The 16,714-nt window shown below is 40.8% G+C and overlaps 1 protein-coding gene across 2 annotated transcripts in view; it reads right to left on the bottom strand.

The window, feature by feature from the left end:
• Nucleotides 1-60: 60 nt before the first annotated feature.
• Nucleotides 61-16,714, bottom strand: part of agap2 (ArfGAP with GTPase domain, ankyrin repeat and PH domain 2) — a 26,903-nt gene continuing 10,249 nt past the window's right edge. For both annotated transcript variants that reach the window (XM_084068824.1, XM_084068825.1), the window contains exons 3-18: nucleotides 16,426-16,513; nucleotides 15,893-15,978; nucleotides 15,499-15,634; nucleotides 10,642-10,776; nucleotides 10,125-10,246; nucleotides 8,991-9,149; nucleotides 8,748-8,819; nucleotides 8,132-8,236; nucleotides 7,507-7,699; nucleotides 6,422-6,544; nucleotides 5,679-5,813; nucleotides 4,162-4,313; nucleotides 3,636-3,726; nucleotides 3,280-3,502; nucleotides 2,704-2,995; nucleotides 61-1,455 (exon numbers count right to left, since the gene is read on the bottom strand). In XM_084068824.1, the coding sequence (XP_083924950.1) occupies nucleotides 1,255-1,455; nucleotides 2,704-2,995; nucleotides 3,280-3,502; nucleotides 3,636-3,726; nucleotides 4,162-4,313; nucleotides 5,679-5,813; nucleotides 6,422-6,544; nucleotides 7,507-7,699; nucleotides 8,132-8,236; nucleotides 8,748-8,819; nucleotides 8,991-9,149; nucleotides 10,125-10,246; nucleotides 10,642-10,776; nucleotides 15,499-15,634; nucleotides 15,893-15,978; nucleotides 16,426-16,513 (2,313 nt within the window). In that variant the 3' untranslated portion in view covers nucleotides 61-1,254. The remainder of the gene's footprint in view (nucleotides 1,456-2,703; nucleotides 2,996-3,279; nucleotides 3,503-3,635; nucleotides 3,727-4,161; nucleotides 4,314-5,678; nucleotides 5,814-6,421; nucleotides 6,545-7,506; nucleotides 7,700-8,131; nucleotides 8,237-8,747; nucleotides 8,820-8,990; nucleotides 9,150-10,124; nucleotides 10,247-10,641; nucleotides 10,777-15,498; nucleotides 15,635-15,892; nucleotides 15,979-16,425; nucleotides 16,514-16,714) is intronic.

Here is a 16,714-nt window from a genome sequence, read left to right as displayed (position 1 = left end):
CACAATAGGGGGGAGGGGAGGGGAGGGGAAGGGGTGCAAAAAGAAAAGGCCAATAATATGCATAATGATAATTACAAAATTTATTCAGATTACCATTTCCTTTAGCTCACCATGTCTAAGGTGATAAATGATACTCATTCAATATGAAACATCATCATGGTTCAAATTCATGGGTGATCTTCACAACATTGACATGATGAATAATAAAAATGTTGTTGCCTCATCTAATGCCATAATCTTTATTTAGTCTTTTGGCTATTACAGATAATTCTCCACAAATAGCCATACATAATTAGAATATCGTTTTTATGTTCTTGACATGGTACGAGTAGGCCTATAGGAAATTATAAAAGACAATGGAAAAACAAACATGACAATCATATGTTTCCAAAACTACCAGTAAGAAATAATTTACAAAATCGAGTCTTATCCATTTCTGACTTTTAAGTTGTACGTCCATTACAGATTTTAACATTAAGTATGCAGTAGGTACATTTACAGTATATTGACGTCATGTCTTTAATCTGGGAGAATAACACTGACATATTTCATACAGTATTTCAACCATTCAATTTTCTAGACTAAGCAGAATTTCATAATTGTTTCAGTTGGTCTATCACAGATTTTTTTTTATATTGGCCATATTTGACCATTGCACTGTAGCAACAGGCACACATAACTAACAACATGACATACTGTATGTTTATACTTTATTTGCAAAGCCAAAGAAGAATAACTGTTTTGGTCCAGTGACAACAAATATTATTTAAAAAATAAAATAAATCACCCTCTCAAACCACTCGCAACAAAGGGCGTACAATCACCCAAAACAGTTTGCTCTTTTCATTTTCACTGTCTGACAACTATCTTGTTGTCGGTTATTCATCACCATTGCTGGATTATTGCACTTCTTTAGGAGGAAGTGGAAATGTAGCGGTCAGATTGTAATGTACTGTATATACTCTATAATTACTATGGACAGCTACAAACGTCTTTTTTGAGTCATTTTGAGATAGAGTCAATGACAGCACACGTTTGAGCAATATTATCTATCAACAAATTGAATGAATATTGCTTTTCAATTGTTTGATATGTTGTTCAGGCTCCTGTGACAATACAATTACTGTACATAAGATGTTATATAGTCCCCTCCCGCCCCCCATAGTCAATTTCCTTTATTATTATTCTACACAAAGTCAACTTTCTCGCATGTTGCCACCAGTTTCTGTGCAGAGGCATTTTCAGTTCAAACTATTAACGCTTCCGGGAATTGGTTCGACCCAGACTGGCAGTGCTGGATCGGCGAGCGAGAACAGGCGTGGCAGTGGTAGGGGAGGTTTCGTTAGGGCAGCCATGTTGGAGCAGTATATCTGTACAGCCTTTGCTCCCAGTTTTCTTTGCCATCATCAAAGCTGTCTGGCCTTGGTCATCCTTTGCTTTCACGTCACTTCCATACTGCAGGGAAAAACATTCAATTAGTTGAAATGTGTCAACAATTATAATGGTGTGTCTACTCTATTACATACCATCTGGATTTTTGTTCACATCTATTTTTGTGCGTTTCAATTGGTGTACTGTGGAATTCTCTTTAATTCGGTTCTTAAGTCTGACGTAATTTTGTAGTCCGATGTCACGTCCGGGTCCAAAAGGCACCAGCGCCGTCCACTCTTCATTGTAAACAACATGTTGGAACCCGTAAATCTTTTTACAATAACCTCCTTTTTCAGAAATGAACCATTGAGGGTTAATAAGGGTCTTAATGCTAATATCATAGAAGTACAAAGTATTTATTTATTATTATGATTTAACATTATTATTATTAACATTAAAACACTTGGACCCGGAAGTTATTCTAGCGGGGCGCAACGTCACGTCTTAACAATCGAATATTTGATGAGTCTCTCTATATTATGTTTTAGATCCCTAATAGTAGTAGTACTAGTATATATAGCCTTTTTGTCAGTATACTGTATATATGTATACTGATATATACATACAGTATATACGATATACCAATAAAAAGACTAGAACGCTGTTTTAGAACTGTTTAGCCCACTGTTTATTAGCATACTGTTTGTTTTTAAATTGTGTATGTCTGTCCACTGTTAGATGTCTGGCTTGTTTGAAATACTTTAATTAGATTGATTGAATCAGTGATTTATTGATTAACCACCTAAACTTTAAGTGGTTCATCAATAAATCACTGATTCAATGGGTCTTAAACCCTATACTTAGTTGACCGGACTCCCAAGGGCCCTGTACTTAGTTGACCGGACTCCCAAGGGCCCTATACTTAGTTGACTGGATTCCCAAGGGCTCTACACTAAATATCTTACAATATGTGAAAATAGCCGATCTACACACACACACACACACACACACACACACACACACACACACACACACACACACACACACACACACACACACACACACACACACACACACACACACACATATATATACTGATGACTTCTGATTACTGTATGTTCAGCTTGTCAATTTGCATTTGTATCCATGCCCATCAGATAATCCATACTACTACTAAATCAGGGGTGCACCAGCAAAAGACCAGTTGAGCATTTCTGCACAGGAAAATGAATGACTTTCCTCTTTCAGTCTATCCTCACGGTGCCCTCTGGAAAAACAACAACACAATACAGAGGCTAAACTATGAAGAACTAGAAACAAACGCTAACTCACCCAGACGAGCAGCTGCGTCATGACCGCGTCTCCCAGCTGACATGCCGCGTGCAGGGCCGTACGAGGCCACGAAGGAGACCCGGTGGGGTGAGAGTTGATCTGTTCCTTGGTGCTGTGTGCCAGGAGGAGCAGCAGCCTGGGCAGGTCTCTATCAGTCACAGCAGAAAGCAGCCACGCTGACATGCTGCTGGAGCCGGTATCCTCTGTGTGCTGGACAGCCACGCCTGGGACCAGGGGCGCCACGAAAATCCGCTGCTCATACTTGGCACGAATCCATGACTCTCTCTCCTCACTGGGGGGGGAAAAGGCATACAGAGGAACCGATCACACGCATGCACATATATACAGTACACATGCACACCCATGCATAAGAACGCATCAGGGATGCGTACGCCCTAAAACCCCTCCCTGCACGGATGATGCCAGATGTCTCACAATCAGCAGAAAAACTAATCCAGGGACATTATCCCAAAAACAGTATTCATACTTGGCTGATCAAAACATAAATACATGAAAGAAGAACTGCATATATGGGGAGATGTGGGAATATTAATTCATGTTACTGCTTGGACTCACCGTGTGGCGCTGGGCAAAGGCTTTGTCCTGCCTTGGGTGCAGCTCTCCCAGATGCTGTTAGCCATATGGTTGCCAATGGCAGCCAGGACCTGTGTGAGCTCGCCTGGCCAGTCATCCAGGTCCAGGGAGCGGACACGAGACAGGTGGGTGCCCAGGTTCCTGTGGATCCCCGAGCACTCAATGCAGATCAGTGCACCCAGGTTAAGGCTGGCCCAAGTGGGGTCTGGACAGACAGAAGAGAACAAGTACACACATTTTTGTCATGATAGAGAAAATCTTGAATCTTCCTTTTGGCACAGCACCAGAGCCAGAGGAGAGAGACTAGAGGTGATTGGATGGAAGCTCTAAGAACTCACTTGCTGCTTCGCAATCCACACACTGACTGTTTCCCTTGGCGTTGCGGACAGCTTGTAATGCTACTGCCTCATTATGGCTGCTCCTCCGTGCCTACAAAGTCACATGCACACACAGACACAAAAACACACAATTTATTTACGTTCATGCGTATCAACATCTGGGCAGGACACCAACATTAAGAAATATAAATCATCATCATGATAGAATCACATACACCTGCTGTGTTTTCCATTTCCTTACTAACAATAAATTACCCCTGGGTTAGTGTTCAAGTGTCCTTGAGCAAGAGACTGAACCCCTAACTGCTCCCGATGAGCAGGTTGGTTTCCTCCTGCCTTGCATGGTTTCCTCCGCCATCAGTGTGTGAATGTGTGCGTGAATGGGTGAGTGTAATGCACATTGTAAAGCACTTTGGGTAGAATGGCGCTACAGTCTATAAATGCACCATTTACCAAATGTGCATCATACAGTGACTCCACTAGACCATCCATCAGAGTGAATTCTGAGTGACAAGTCATGATTTACCTTGTTTCTGCCACTCTCACAGGACTGCAGGCTGGCCAGAATCTGGCTCTCTATAGCTACCACCCAGGAGTCCCTGTCCTCCAGACTCTGGGCCTCAAAGTGCCACGTCTGCCCGGTGAATGATACTATGATGAAGTCTGCATTCTCCTCCTCTGCAGGGACATGGCAAGAAACACAGCTGAAATGTGTCAACTTTATTGTGACATCATACGATTACAGATGTTAAAGAGTGGGTGAAATTATTTTGTTGAGCAAGCTCTCAACATTTACAGTCACATGGAGGGGTTAGAATAGAGAACAAAAATAATAGAGAAGATGGAGCAAAGTTAAATAACAGGAAGGCACAGTCAAATCAAGTCTACAATGTCCAAAATACATCATTTGCATGTTAGAAATAGAAATTTCGGAAGACAGAAATGCAGTGTTAATTATTAGTTAACTTACACAACAGAGGGACTACATAAAGAACAAAAGAAAATTTGACGTAAGGAAAAAGAACAGCGGGAAGAAATCACTGTTATGATGTGAAAACAATCATTATAAACAACTCACATGTAGTATGTAACTATGCCAGACACAAAGAAAGGAAACTAAACAGAGAACGATGGAAATAAATAACAAGCAGATTCATCACCATCAGCCTAGTTTGTTACCTGTCTTATTAATGTTTCTCAAGCTACCAAAGCTCTTTAATTTCCACATTTTGCGCTTTGCTGCAGATAGATAGATAAGCAAAAGGAGCAGAAAGGAAGAGAAAGAGAGAAAGGCAAATGCAAGGGTTGAGAACAAGCAGTAAAGACATTGTAAGAGAAACATACAGTATCAAACATCATTAGAGCAGAAAGAGATGAAGGTAGCTACACGAGAAAACACAGTTTGCTGTTATGATTATAGATAAATACATATATTTTCTTAATATATAACATTCTATTTCCCATACACTGTTGTCCTGGGTATTTACAAACTCCAACATAAAATGTAGACTATATTCTTTAAATGGCAATATTGATATTTTTTCACAGTATTTGTATAGGCCAGTATCTGTAGCCGTAGCATCATTGTTAGTAGTCATTGCATATAGTATTAGAGTTGTGTTAACATTAGGATTAACCACTTTCAACCTGGTGTCGCTATTTTTGGCATGTTCAAGGACCCCAACGGAAACAAGTCCGCAAGGACTTTTTTGGTCGGACATTTTTATTGAGATTTACAAAGATTCTCCCGAAAAGATTACTATTATTTTGTATTCAAAAATAGTGAAAATAGCAGATCTACATATTGTGAGCTTGATTTTTTTGTTAAAATGAAATATATGCTTTCACTGAGATAACACATCAAGGATAAAAACACAATAAAGCCAAAGACTTATTTCCACTGTGATCCTTGTAAGCTTGTAGAAGTGATATTTTAATTCTAGTTATTGGTTGTATAATTAACTACAGTATAGGCTAACAGTCAAGTAATATCAGAATATTAGCGGGTACAATCTGTAACGTAAATACGTAACAACTCGTCACCTTCAGCTTGGCCAACAGCTGTGTCTCCTTTTTGGTTCATGCTCTTCTTCCTTCTATTCTTCTTTCTGTCGCTCATGGGAGATGATTGGCTGGGATCTTTTCCAGCAAAGGGGATGGTTGCTCCTTCCAGAGCATCTGACATTTGGGTGCAAAATGATGACTCATAAATCACACCATGAACAGTTGTGTCTTGAAATCACAGCCCCAGTGGCCGGATGTAAAGATTTCACTTAAAACATATGGGTTTCATAATGGTTAGAAAGATCAAATTTAGGTGCCTGTGTCGATGGCTCTATGTACAGAAACACATTCTGATTGGTTTGATTTTTGTGTTTGTTGTTTGTGAGTTCACTCTATATCATTGAAAATTTAAGTAATAATACAAGTCAAGTGATTTCTTTCTTTCTTTCTTTTTCCAATTAAGATCATATTGAATATAAACAGTACATTTTTAAATAAAAGCTTAACTAAGTGCTTAATGCAAATGGCTCAGGTATTTTCTAAATGCAGGTGGTTGTGATGTGTGTGACACAGTTTTCTCCATGGATTAAACAAGACATTTCGTATTGTAAATGATTAGTTATCTTCATGATAAACTATATCATAGAATGGTGACGAGTGCTTGTGGAATGAAAAGGTGAACACAGTAAAATCCTGTAGAAAGACAAATGTTAATATATACATTTATACATTTTAATGAACACTGAATGATTTTACAGTAAATGCTCCCACAGTATACACACCAACACTTTGTGCCTTGGTGGATAACGTGGAAGGACATCGCTGGAGTCCTCTGTCTCCTTGAGGAGACACCACACCAGTCCTGTCATCAACAACACTCAGGGTGGAAGGACAGAGCTGAGCACCTGACAAAGACAGATAGAAAGAAGCAGGTAATTAATAAAGCCTGAGTTACTCAGTTCTGTGCGGGTGTCGTGCACCAAAAATAGCAGATCTACAAACTCATCCAAGGGTGGCAGTGAGGAACAGAGAGGGAAAAAGTAAATGGGACAACATTTGAAAGGTCGCTATTTTTAGCAGCTCATGTTAGTGAATGTAAGACAGCAGTCAGGGTCAACTATGAAGTGAAAAACCCTTGAAAATCACTTGTTTTCATACAAAATATATAGGCTTAGTAAATTAGGCTTTATTTTGCAATAGTTAGACTGTTTTGTTTTGTGATATGGTATGATGCAAGCTGATATTATATAATACCATACAATATGATGTATGATGTTGTGATTTGATACTCAACACAATATTATATTCCATTTTGAACTATTTAGGCTAAATTGCACACTTCATGCACAAACAAAAGGCACATTTAGAAACATAAAACACAATAACGGCACCCACACACTCGAGCACACACATGCACACACACGCACTAACACGCACTAACACGCACACGCACTAACACGCACACGCACACGCACACGCACACACACACACACACACACACACACACACACACACACACACACACACACACACACACACACACACACACACACACCAGGATCACTGCATCCACCCAGCTGCTGAACTGAAGGTCAGAGGAATTGAAATGGGTCGGGGGCTACAATCAACAGGCATAAACAAAGTATCTGTCTCTCTGTCTCTCTCTCTCTCTTCCCCCCCCCCCCTCTCTCACACACACACACACACACACACACACACACACACACACACACACACACACACACACACACACACACACACACACACACACACACACACACACACACACACACACACACACACACACACACACACACACACACACACACACACAGCTGTTCAGACAAATCTACAAGAGTAGGCCTACCTGTGCTGGTGCTTTCAGTGGTTGTTATGTCCTTTGTTAGTCCATTAACTCCAGGTACAGAGCTGTTGGGGCCGGGGGAGGGCCCAGAGGAGCTTCCTGCCGGGGCCACAGCTCTGGGAGGCCGTTTCCCTGGAACCTTCACTGTCACACGCAGGAGGTCAATCTCCTTCCCATGAGCATTCTGCATGTAGTCCTGGAACAGTCAAAAAATCACAAATCAGGCCTTTTCTTCAGGAATCCAGTATGATTAGGGTGTAAACGTCTTTCTGAACACCAAGTGTCAGGAAATGTTTCTATGTCAACATAACAGCTTGAAGCCAATATAAATGACAATCTAATCCCTGAGTATGATATAAGAGCAAAATGGCCACCATGTGAATATGGCCAATGCCTCCTGTTCAGTGTTGGGGAAACATCACAATTTATCTTTGGGACTTTGAAAAGTGTGACCTGTTCGGAACAGCAATTTTGACTGTAATTGAAATCCTGTCCAACCCTAGGCTACATTACAAGGTAAACAAACGTGGCAGTCCTTTTACTGTTTCATTGTGAAAGCTGTCAGGCATTAGCTGCTATTTCTCTGCGTTTTACCACCATATTGATCTGGCTCGTGGTGTTCTCTTACACTGGAGTTGGAGTGGTAGGACAGCGTGCCATTGTTGGACAGGGTGACGTATTTCTTCTTCCACTCCTTATTCAGCGAGCTCCCACTTCTCTTCCACAAGATACTCTGTGAGAAACAAAGACCAAGGTCACTCACTGCACACAAAGCACCACAGCACCCTGCATCATCTCCTGCTGGACTTAGAGAGCCAAAACAATAGAGGCAGTCTATTCCAAAGAGGAGTCTGTCTGTCTGTCTGTCTGTCTGTCTGTCTGTCTGTCTGTCTGTCTGTCTGTCTGTCTGTCTGTCTGTCTGTCTGTCTAGCAGTGTAACTCTCAGAAAGAGTGGTCCGACAGAGCTAACAATAACAGCTGAAGCAATCAGACATTATTAATAGCGCACCCTTGGGAATGATGGAAAAGATGAAACAACTATATCTTTTTTATTTTTTGCTTGCTTTATTGCTTATGTAAGTAACTTAATGAATTAAGTAGATTTTTGCTCTGTTTGTTTCACTGAACTTACGTTTGAAGAAGGAATTGGCGCATTTTGCTTTAGCTGAAAAACATACTGAAACACATCAATGTGCTTGCTGTTGATGATTCTACGCTATGTCGTAACATCACATCAAACAAACCTGTTTGATGGGGATGGCACGTCCACTGCCCAGGTCCCCTTTAGCATCAGCAGATTTCTTCTCATCACGGTTCTAAAAGGAGTCAAACAACAAGGCGAACAAGGTGAAGACAGCAGGCATTTTGAATGGAAAGAGTTGTAGAGGGATTTGGATATCAGGTCGGACAAGTCAACTAGAGGACAGCGGTGGCATGGGATGACAGGAGGCTGAAGGCATGACACGACAGTGTTGGCAACAACTGACCTTGAAGAGGGAAGGTCGTCTGTGGGGGATGTTCTTCAGGGAGCGGGAGTGGATACTACCACCAACCTCACCCCCCCCTACAACACGTAGCTCTCTGTGGCCAACCACAGGGGTGGAGGGCAGGGAGTAGGCATAGTCACTACTCTGACCATTACTGGCCTGAGAGAGTGGCAGTGAAGGAGGAGAGGAGGGTGAACGAGAGAGGGATGGAAATGAGGGTAGAGATGAAGAACGAGAATGGGTTGAAGTTCATGTCATGAGATTAAACAAAAACAAAATTGATCAAAGTTGACAACAAATGGACAATGATTGGCAGCCTTTTAGAAGTTGGTGAACAATGGGTATGGATAATAATGAGTCATGATATAGGGATGCATGTAGAGAATGTGATGTACTGTGAGAATGGAAATGGGGACCTAAAGCAGCTACAGTTTTATACAATAAGTATACTTTTATACAATAAAGTGGCCGCACACACTCGTAGCCAAAGTGCCAATATTTTATTCTGGATACAGAGTAATAAAAACCAACCAGCTAACTGCCTTCTTCAGGGTATCTGAAATCAACCTCTGAAATGTGTCACTCTTGGAATCTTGGAGAATTATAGTACTGAGCCCCAATTTGTCCTATTTAATTAATAAAAAATGTAAAAATGTAGTTATGTATTCCAAATATATGTTCCATGAAGAAAAATAATAAATGATTGTTATATTTCACTTGCTTTCCAGTATTATACTTTTTGAAAAGTAGCTTTGATTCTTTGCAATTATTAACATTGAGAAATGCAGAAAAACACCTCAAAGGTGGACACCTTGAGATATTGCTTTAATATTGACGGTTGATTACTGCAGTGTTTGCTATTTTCATTAGGTTCAATTTCTAGCTTTAGTGGAAAAAATGTCTTTGCCTAGACAAAAACACATATCCCTGACTGCTTCATTACCCTTGCATAATAACCTCATGACTACAAATGTTTTTCACTTTCCCTGTATTTTAAACTGTATTACAACCCTTTATATGCTGAGTAATTTCATAGCTCCCGGGCCAGTGTAAAGCATTAAAAGCTGATTGTAGAATTACAAGCTTTTAGGGAAAGGTTGTTCAGCAGCTGTGCTGCATGTTTAGTGCTTTTACCTGGCCAGGGAAAGATGCTGATCCTGGGGTAGAGCCTCCAGAGTGACTGGGAGAGTTAGGGAGAGACTTGCAGGATGCCAGGAGGGCTGCCTGCTTCTTCTGAGCAACTATCTTCTGGGCGGCTGTGAGGGGAGGACAATATAATGATGATTAGAGGGTTCCTCTATCAGTAATATCATTAACCACTTTAACCCTGGCGTCCCTATTTTGGGCATGTCGTTATAGGCAAACATTTTCAAAGAAATTCAAACATATTCAACACTTTTCAATAATAGCTAAAATAGCACATCTACAAGCTTGTCATAGCTTGTAGATGCGCTGTTACAATATTTACACCGTTATCCGATGAAGCATAGAATAGGGCTTAAGTTGTTAACTGATCCTAGTCACCCAATAAAAACTACTAAATATGTTGATATTCATGATGACTACTCCTTAAAGTATTTTGTGATGGCAAACAGTAATGTAATGTAGCTGTATGTCCATTTTACTGCAGAGACAATCTTCTTCCACTCACCCTCAGAGAACACACGGTCAACGTTGAAGCCATAAGTGGCACATGTCTCATAGAACAATGAGTGACGCACATCGATGCACAGCTGCCTGGCTCTCTGATCCTCGATCACACGGGGGTTGGTGCTGCTTATTTTGTCTGAAACCAAAAGCAAGAGGGAAAACTAAAACCTCAGATCTATTATTGAGTGGTACAGTAAAACAAGCCAATCCAATATTTGGTCTGTTGATGCTTTGTATTGTCAGCAGACCTGGGCCAATGTGATTAAACCAATTATCTAGAGTCTGTTATATCAACAGCCTATTGAGGCTGTTATGTCCATAGATTTCTGTTGATAAAGCCTTTAGAATGTAGCTGTTTATTCAAATTAATGCAGACTATTAAATTAACCATTGAAGTTCAAGTTCAAGTTTATTATGTCCTAAACTGGGCAATTTATGTTACAGCAGATAATAGTAAGAAACTCCAAGACACAGTAAACATACATACAGCACAAGACATAAACATAGACATGATCACAAGATCCAGATAATAATAGCTACTAATAGCTACCTTCTCCTGCTTCCATTATTGATGGCACGATTGGAAGTAGGTACAAATGAGAATTTGTACCTATTGTTTTTGGCTGCAGGGGTCTTTAACCTTTGGCCAGAAGGCAATAATTCATATTCAGGATTTAGGGGGTGAGAGCTGTCCGCTCTAATAGATGATGCTTTTTTAAGCACCTGCTGGTCATATATATGACTCAGCCAGCTGAATTGTAACCCCACAATCTTGCTAGCCCCCCTCACAACCCTGTTAAGGGCATTTTTCTGTCTAACGCCAAGGTTTCCATACCAACAAATGGTAGCAAATGAAATAACAGACTATGAAAGCTCTGTAGAACAAAATCATCAGTGACTTATCCACCTGAAATTTGGCTAGCTTCCTTAAACAGAAGAGGCGCCTTTCTTACACACCATTTCAGTATTGAAATCCAATTTCAGACGATTGTCAATAATGGAGCTGAGATATTTATAAGTAGTTACCAAATCCACTGTCTGGCCATTTATGACACTACCATGAGGAGCTGGTGGAGATCGTCTAAAATCATCACACATGTCTTTAGTCTTTGTGACATTAAGCTGTAGGAATGCAACTTCACACCAAGAAACAAAGTCATCTACAACTGGGCCATGACTGGCCTCACTATCACTCAGAAGACTAACAATCACAGAATCATCTGCAAATTTAACTAGAAAATGTGCTCCTCGAGCACAGGTCTCCGCCAGTACTGTTACCCTGTCTTACCTCACTTCAAAAGATATAAATGATCTTTTGAAGTGACACACCTATTTATAGGCCTCTATTTCATCATGCGTCTCGCTAGCCAATCAAAGCACACCCTTTCAACATATTGTCACGTGTCACGTGAAGCTTGACCAATTAATAACAGAAGAAGAAGTCCGCACACTTTTGAAGCTCCAGCGACCAGTTTTATTTAGGCTCACAGGGTAACAACGTTTCGACCCCTTCGGGTCTTCGTCAGGTATGAGGAGTGCAGAGGTAGGCAGGCTAAAGTAGGGAGCAAGTAATCAAAGTCCCAGCTGTGTCGGGGATAATAGATACACCCTCCCCCATCTTAAGGGGACAGTTTACAAATATAATCAACAATATAATCAACGGTATCATGATAAAAACAGTTCATTTTGGAAAACATTATTTTGTAGAAAAATAGAAGTTCATCTTTAGGAAAAAAATCATCTTTAGAAACAAATCATTCTATTCCTTTTAGAAAGTAGAAAAATAGAAATTCAGTAATTCTAATTCATTTTTAGAGAAAAATTAGAAAATCATTCATTTGTGACATGATGTAGTGACATAATGTAGCACAGTACAGTTTTAAGAGGCAACATAGCCAAAGGACTAATTATAAGTAGTACATGGGTGTTCTATGGGATCCCAAAAAAGACACATTAGGAAATAAAGCAAAAGTTTAGCAGTTCCAAAAGAACATTGCTCAAGGCCTAGATGCACAGGTAAGGCATAGACAAAAACAAAAACAAAATAATACAAGGGAAAAAAGGAAAGAAAAACATTTTTAAAAAGCATTTTTTAAGCAAACAAAAGAAAACTATTAAAGAAAAGGTTTAACGTCAAACTCCTCATTCAGCCCATGAGGGGCCATGGTATTCAGAGTATATATGTAGAAAGATTCTCGTTGCAGTAAAAGTCACCTCATTAGAAGCCTTCCCATTAGCCAGTTCCACAGGGCTAGAAGGATCTGTAGCACAGACGAAGGTTACCAGACACAAGCAACTGATTTAACGAACCGTTTTCTGTCACGAGGGTACAAACCTGAATGGGTTCACACTGCATCTAAGCGTTTTGAATCTATCACACAAGAAGAGTGTTTGAACCCAGTTAAACGTTCTAAACAAAAAAACATTTCTCCTCTTTGTATTACTAGATATTCTCCTATGGGTGCTGAGTTTAGAAAGATCCTCTACAAACATTGGCACATTGTTGATACTGACCCTAAACTAAAAGTGGTCTTTAAAGAGCCCCCGAAGTTGGTTTTTAAACGCTCCCCTAACTTAAGGGACCAACTAATACGCTCCTACACCCCCTCCACCACCCCCTCTACCTTTTTATCAAACATTTCTGCTGGTAATTACAAATGCTCAAATTGTGCTCAATGCACATTCACCTCGAAATGTCAATCCTTTACTCACCCTCACAGTGGGAAACAGCTGCCCATAAAAGGAGTGATTACGTGTTCCACAACTTTTGTTGTTTACCTGATAAAATGTCCTTGTGGACTTGCATATGTGGGCAAAACCAGTAGAGCCCTACGTACTCGTATAAGTGAACACAGAAGTAACATTAGATGTGGGGATGAACGAAACCCAGTAGCAGCTCATTTCAAGAAAATGGGACACAGTATTGCATCTTTACGCTACTGGGGTATAGAAAAGGTGGATAGGCCCCCCCGAGGAGGTGATCAGAATCGACTTTTACTGCAACGAGAATCTTTCTACATATATACTCTGAATACCATGGCCCCTCATGGGCTGAATGAGGAGTTTGACGTTAAACCTTTTCTTTAATAGTTTTCTTTTGTTTGCTTAAAAAATGCTTTTTAAAAATGTTTTTCTTTCCTTTTTTCCCTTGTATTATTTTGTTTTTGTTTTTGTCTATGCCTTACCTGTGCATCTAGGCCTTGAGCAATGTTCTTTTGGAACTGCTAAACTTTTGCTTTATTTCCTAATGTGTCTTTTTTGGGATCCCATAGAACACCCATGTACTACTTATAATTAGTCCTTTGGCTATGTTGCCTCTTAAAACTGTACTGTGCTACATTATGTCACTACATCATGTCACAAATGAATGATTTTCTAATTTTTCTCTAAAAATGAATTAGAATTACTGAATTTCTATTTTTCTACTTTCTAAAAGGAATAGAATGATTTGTTTCTAAAGATGATTTTTTTCCTAAAGATGAACTTCTATTTTTCTACAAAATAATGTTTTCCAAAATGAACTGTTTTTATCATGATACCGTTGATTATATTGTTGATTATATTTGTAAACTGTCCCCTTAAGATGGGGGAGGGTGTATCTATTATCCCCGACACAGCTGGGACTTTGATTACTTGCTCCCTACTTTAGCCTGCCTACCTCTGCACTCCTCATACCTGACGAAGACCCGAAGGGGTCGAAACGTTGTTACCCTGTGAGCCTAAATAAAACTGGTCGCTGGAGCTTCAAAAGTGTGCGGACTTCTTCTTCTGTTATTGGTGTGTATTTTTGAGTCCAGCACCTTCAAATTTTTCATTGAGATGTGCGTGCTTCCCCCTTTTTTCTAAGCTTGACCAATTGTCATGTTGACTCCTACAATCATTAGTATACAGGATATACAAGAGTGGGGAAAGAACACAACCTTGGGGTGAGCCAGTGGATGATGTTAGTTCTACCATTCACCTGTACCCTCTGGGTTCTGTTTGTGAGGAAATCAAGAACTCAACCAATAATACCTCAGTCTAAGCCAAAGTTGTTAACACATTGTTCAACTAGTATGTTGGCTGAATGGTGTTAAAGGCTGATGAGAAGTCAACAAAGTTGTAAAGGAGTCGAGGACTTTCATTCAGGAGTTGTGTCCACACACATGCACACAGCCTTTTATGAGCCGCGGGCCACCACATTGTGTTAACTTAGTTCTTAACGCTAATAGCGTTCAGCCAGCCTGTACAATCTTTACCTATTGACACAAAGGAGTAAAGTGTCGCCTAATTTGTGATCTCACCATGGGTCAGAAAGTACATTATTTCAACTATTTTCACGTTGACAGGCGACACGAGCCGGCCGGGCCAAAAAACCTGTGTGTGTGTGTGGGTGTGTGAGTGAGTCTGTGAGTCAGAGGAATATACCGACAGCTGTCGTCTTACCACAACAGCTTAGCGCAGTGAACCTGGGGTCCGCGGACCCCCAGCTAAAGCTTTGCGGACCACTTGGGGGTCTGTGGACCACCTGCCTAAAAAAAAACATGTATTTCATTTGATAATGTGCCCATCCCAACTTCCCAAGCTGATCTCTTAACAACTCTCTCCCCCAGCCCCAGACTGTCTGTCTCACCAGATGTGCTCAAACAATGGCATTATTAACACGCAAGACAGCAACAAACTTGGTCTCCCAAAGTTTAACAAAGCATATAGGCTATTGTGTATAACCCAAAGTCTGCAAATACTTTTGACTGCACATATCCCCAGGTATGGCTTCGCTGGGGTAGATGGTAGATGGCTAGATGTGAGGGCCGCATAGTGGCCCGAACGTTAAATTAATTAACACCATTAATTAACACTCATTTTACAGTTTGCTGACCTTGGGTGCCGACTACTATAATAGGGATGTCAGTGCGGTGGGCGTTGAGCTGGCTGTAGAGCTGATAGATCTCCTGGAAACTGGCTTCATTCTCCAGACTGAACACCAAGATCACTGCATCCACCCAGCTGCTGAACTGAAGGTCAGAGGAATTGAAATGGGTCGGGGGCTACAATGAACAGGCATAAACAAGTCTCTGTCTCTCTCTCTCTCTTTCCCCCCTCTCTCTCTCTCTCTCTCTCTCTCTCTCTCTCTCTCACACACACACACACACACACACACACACACACACACACACACACACACACACACACACACACACACACACACACACACACACACACACACACACACACACACACACACACACACACACACACACACACACACACACCTGTGCATCAGGAGGTCCAGCTTCCTCTCGGATCAGTAGTAAATGAGTCTGTCCGTCCATCAGCACTTCCTTTTTATACCTTCCACCTGATAAGGACAATGAGAGACCCAGTCATACACCAGCACACACAGCACACAGTCAGTTAAATGCCAGTCATCCACCAGCACGCAGACAGTTATTAGAGACCAGTTGTCCACAGCTGACCATCATCCACCAGCACACAGCCAAGTGGCAGTGCACCAGACATGCTTTTCATAGACGACAAAGAAAAAACAGAAACACTTACAGAATATAAGGGCAATATGTGGTAGGCCTACCCAGTAAAATCCTGAATGTTAATTTAACTCCCACAGTGTAAAAATTATCATTTAATTTAAATTAACACAGAGTTTTCTGTGTATCAAGAAGTAAAAAATCTAGCACTCCACTTAAAATAATAAAAATCCAACTAGGCCACTGAGCTGCCCTGCTTTGATGTAGTGTATGAGTCACGATGACGCTGAGGCAGTGCAGTGTTTCTTGTTGTCGCTCACCGTCAGGTTTCTCGAGTGGCACATAACTGCCTGTGGTGTATTTGTTCACCAGAGCTGACTTGCCACTTTTAAGACTTCCCAGAACGCCCTGAGATGTGCAAGAAAGAGAGAGAGAGGAAGGGAACACAAGATTGGGGGGTGAGTGTGCATGCGTGTGTGTGTGTGTTGTAATAACTCTCTGATCACAATGGCAATGCTCCCCCCCCCACACCTTTTTATGCGGTTGTAATTCATCAGACAGCGACAATGATATGAAATGAAATTATTTCAATCTATTTCTAATTAAATG

Source organism: Gymnoscopelus microlampas, assembly GCF_963454915.1.
Source record: "Gymnoscopelus microlampas genome assembly, chromosome: 10".
Taxonomy (NCBI): Eukaryota; Metazoa; Chordata; class Actinopteri; order Myctophiformes; family Myctophidae; genus Gymnoscopelus; species Gymnoscopelus microlampas.
This window is presented reverse-complemented; position numbering and strand designations above follow the sequence as displayed.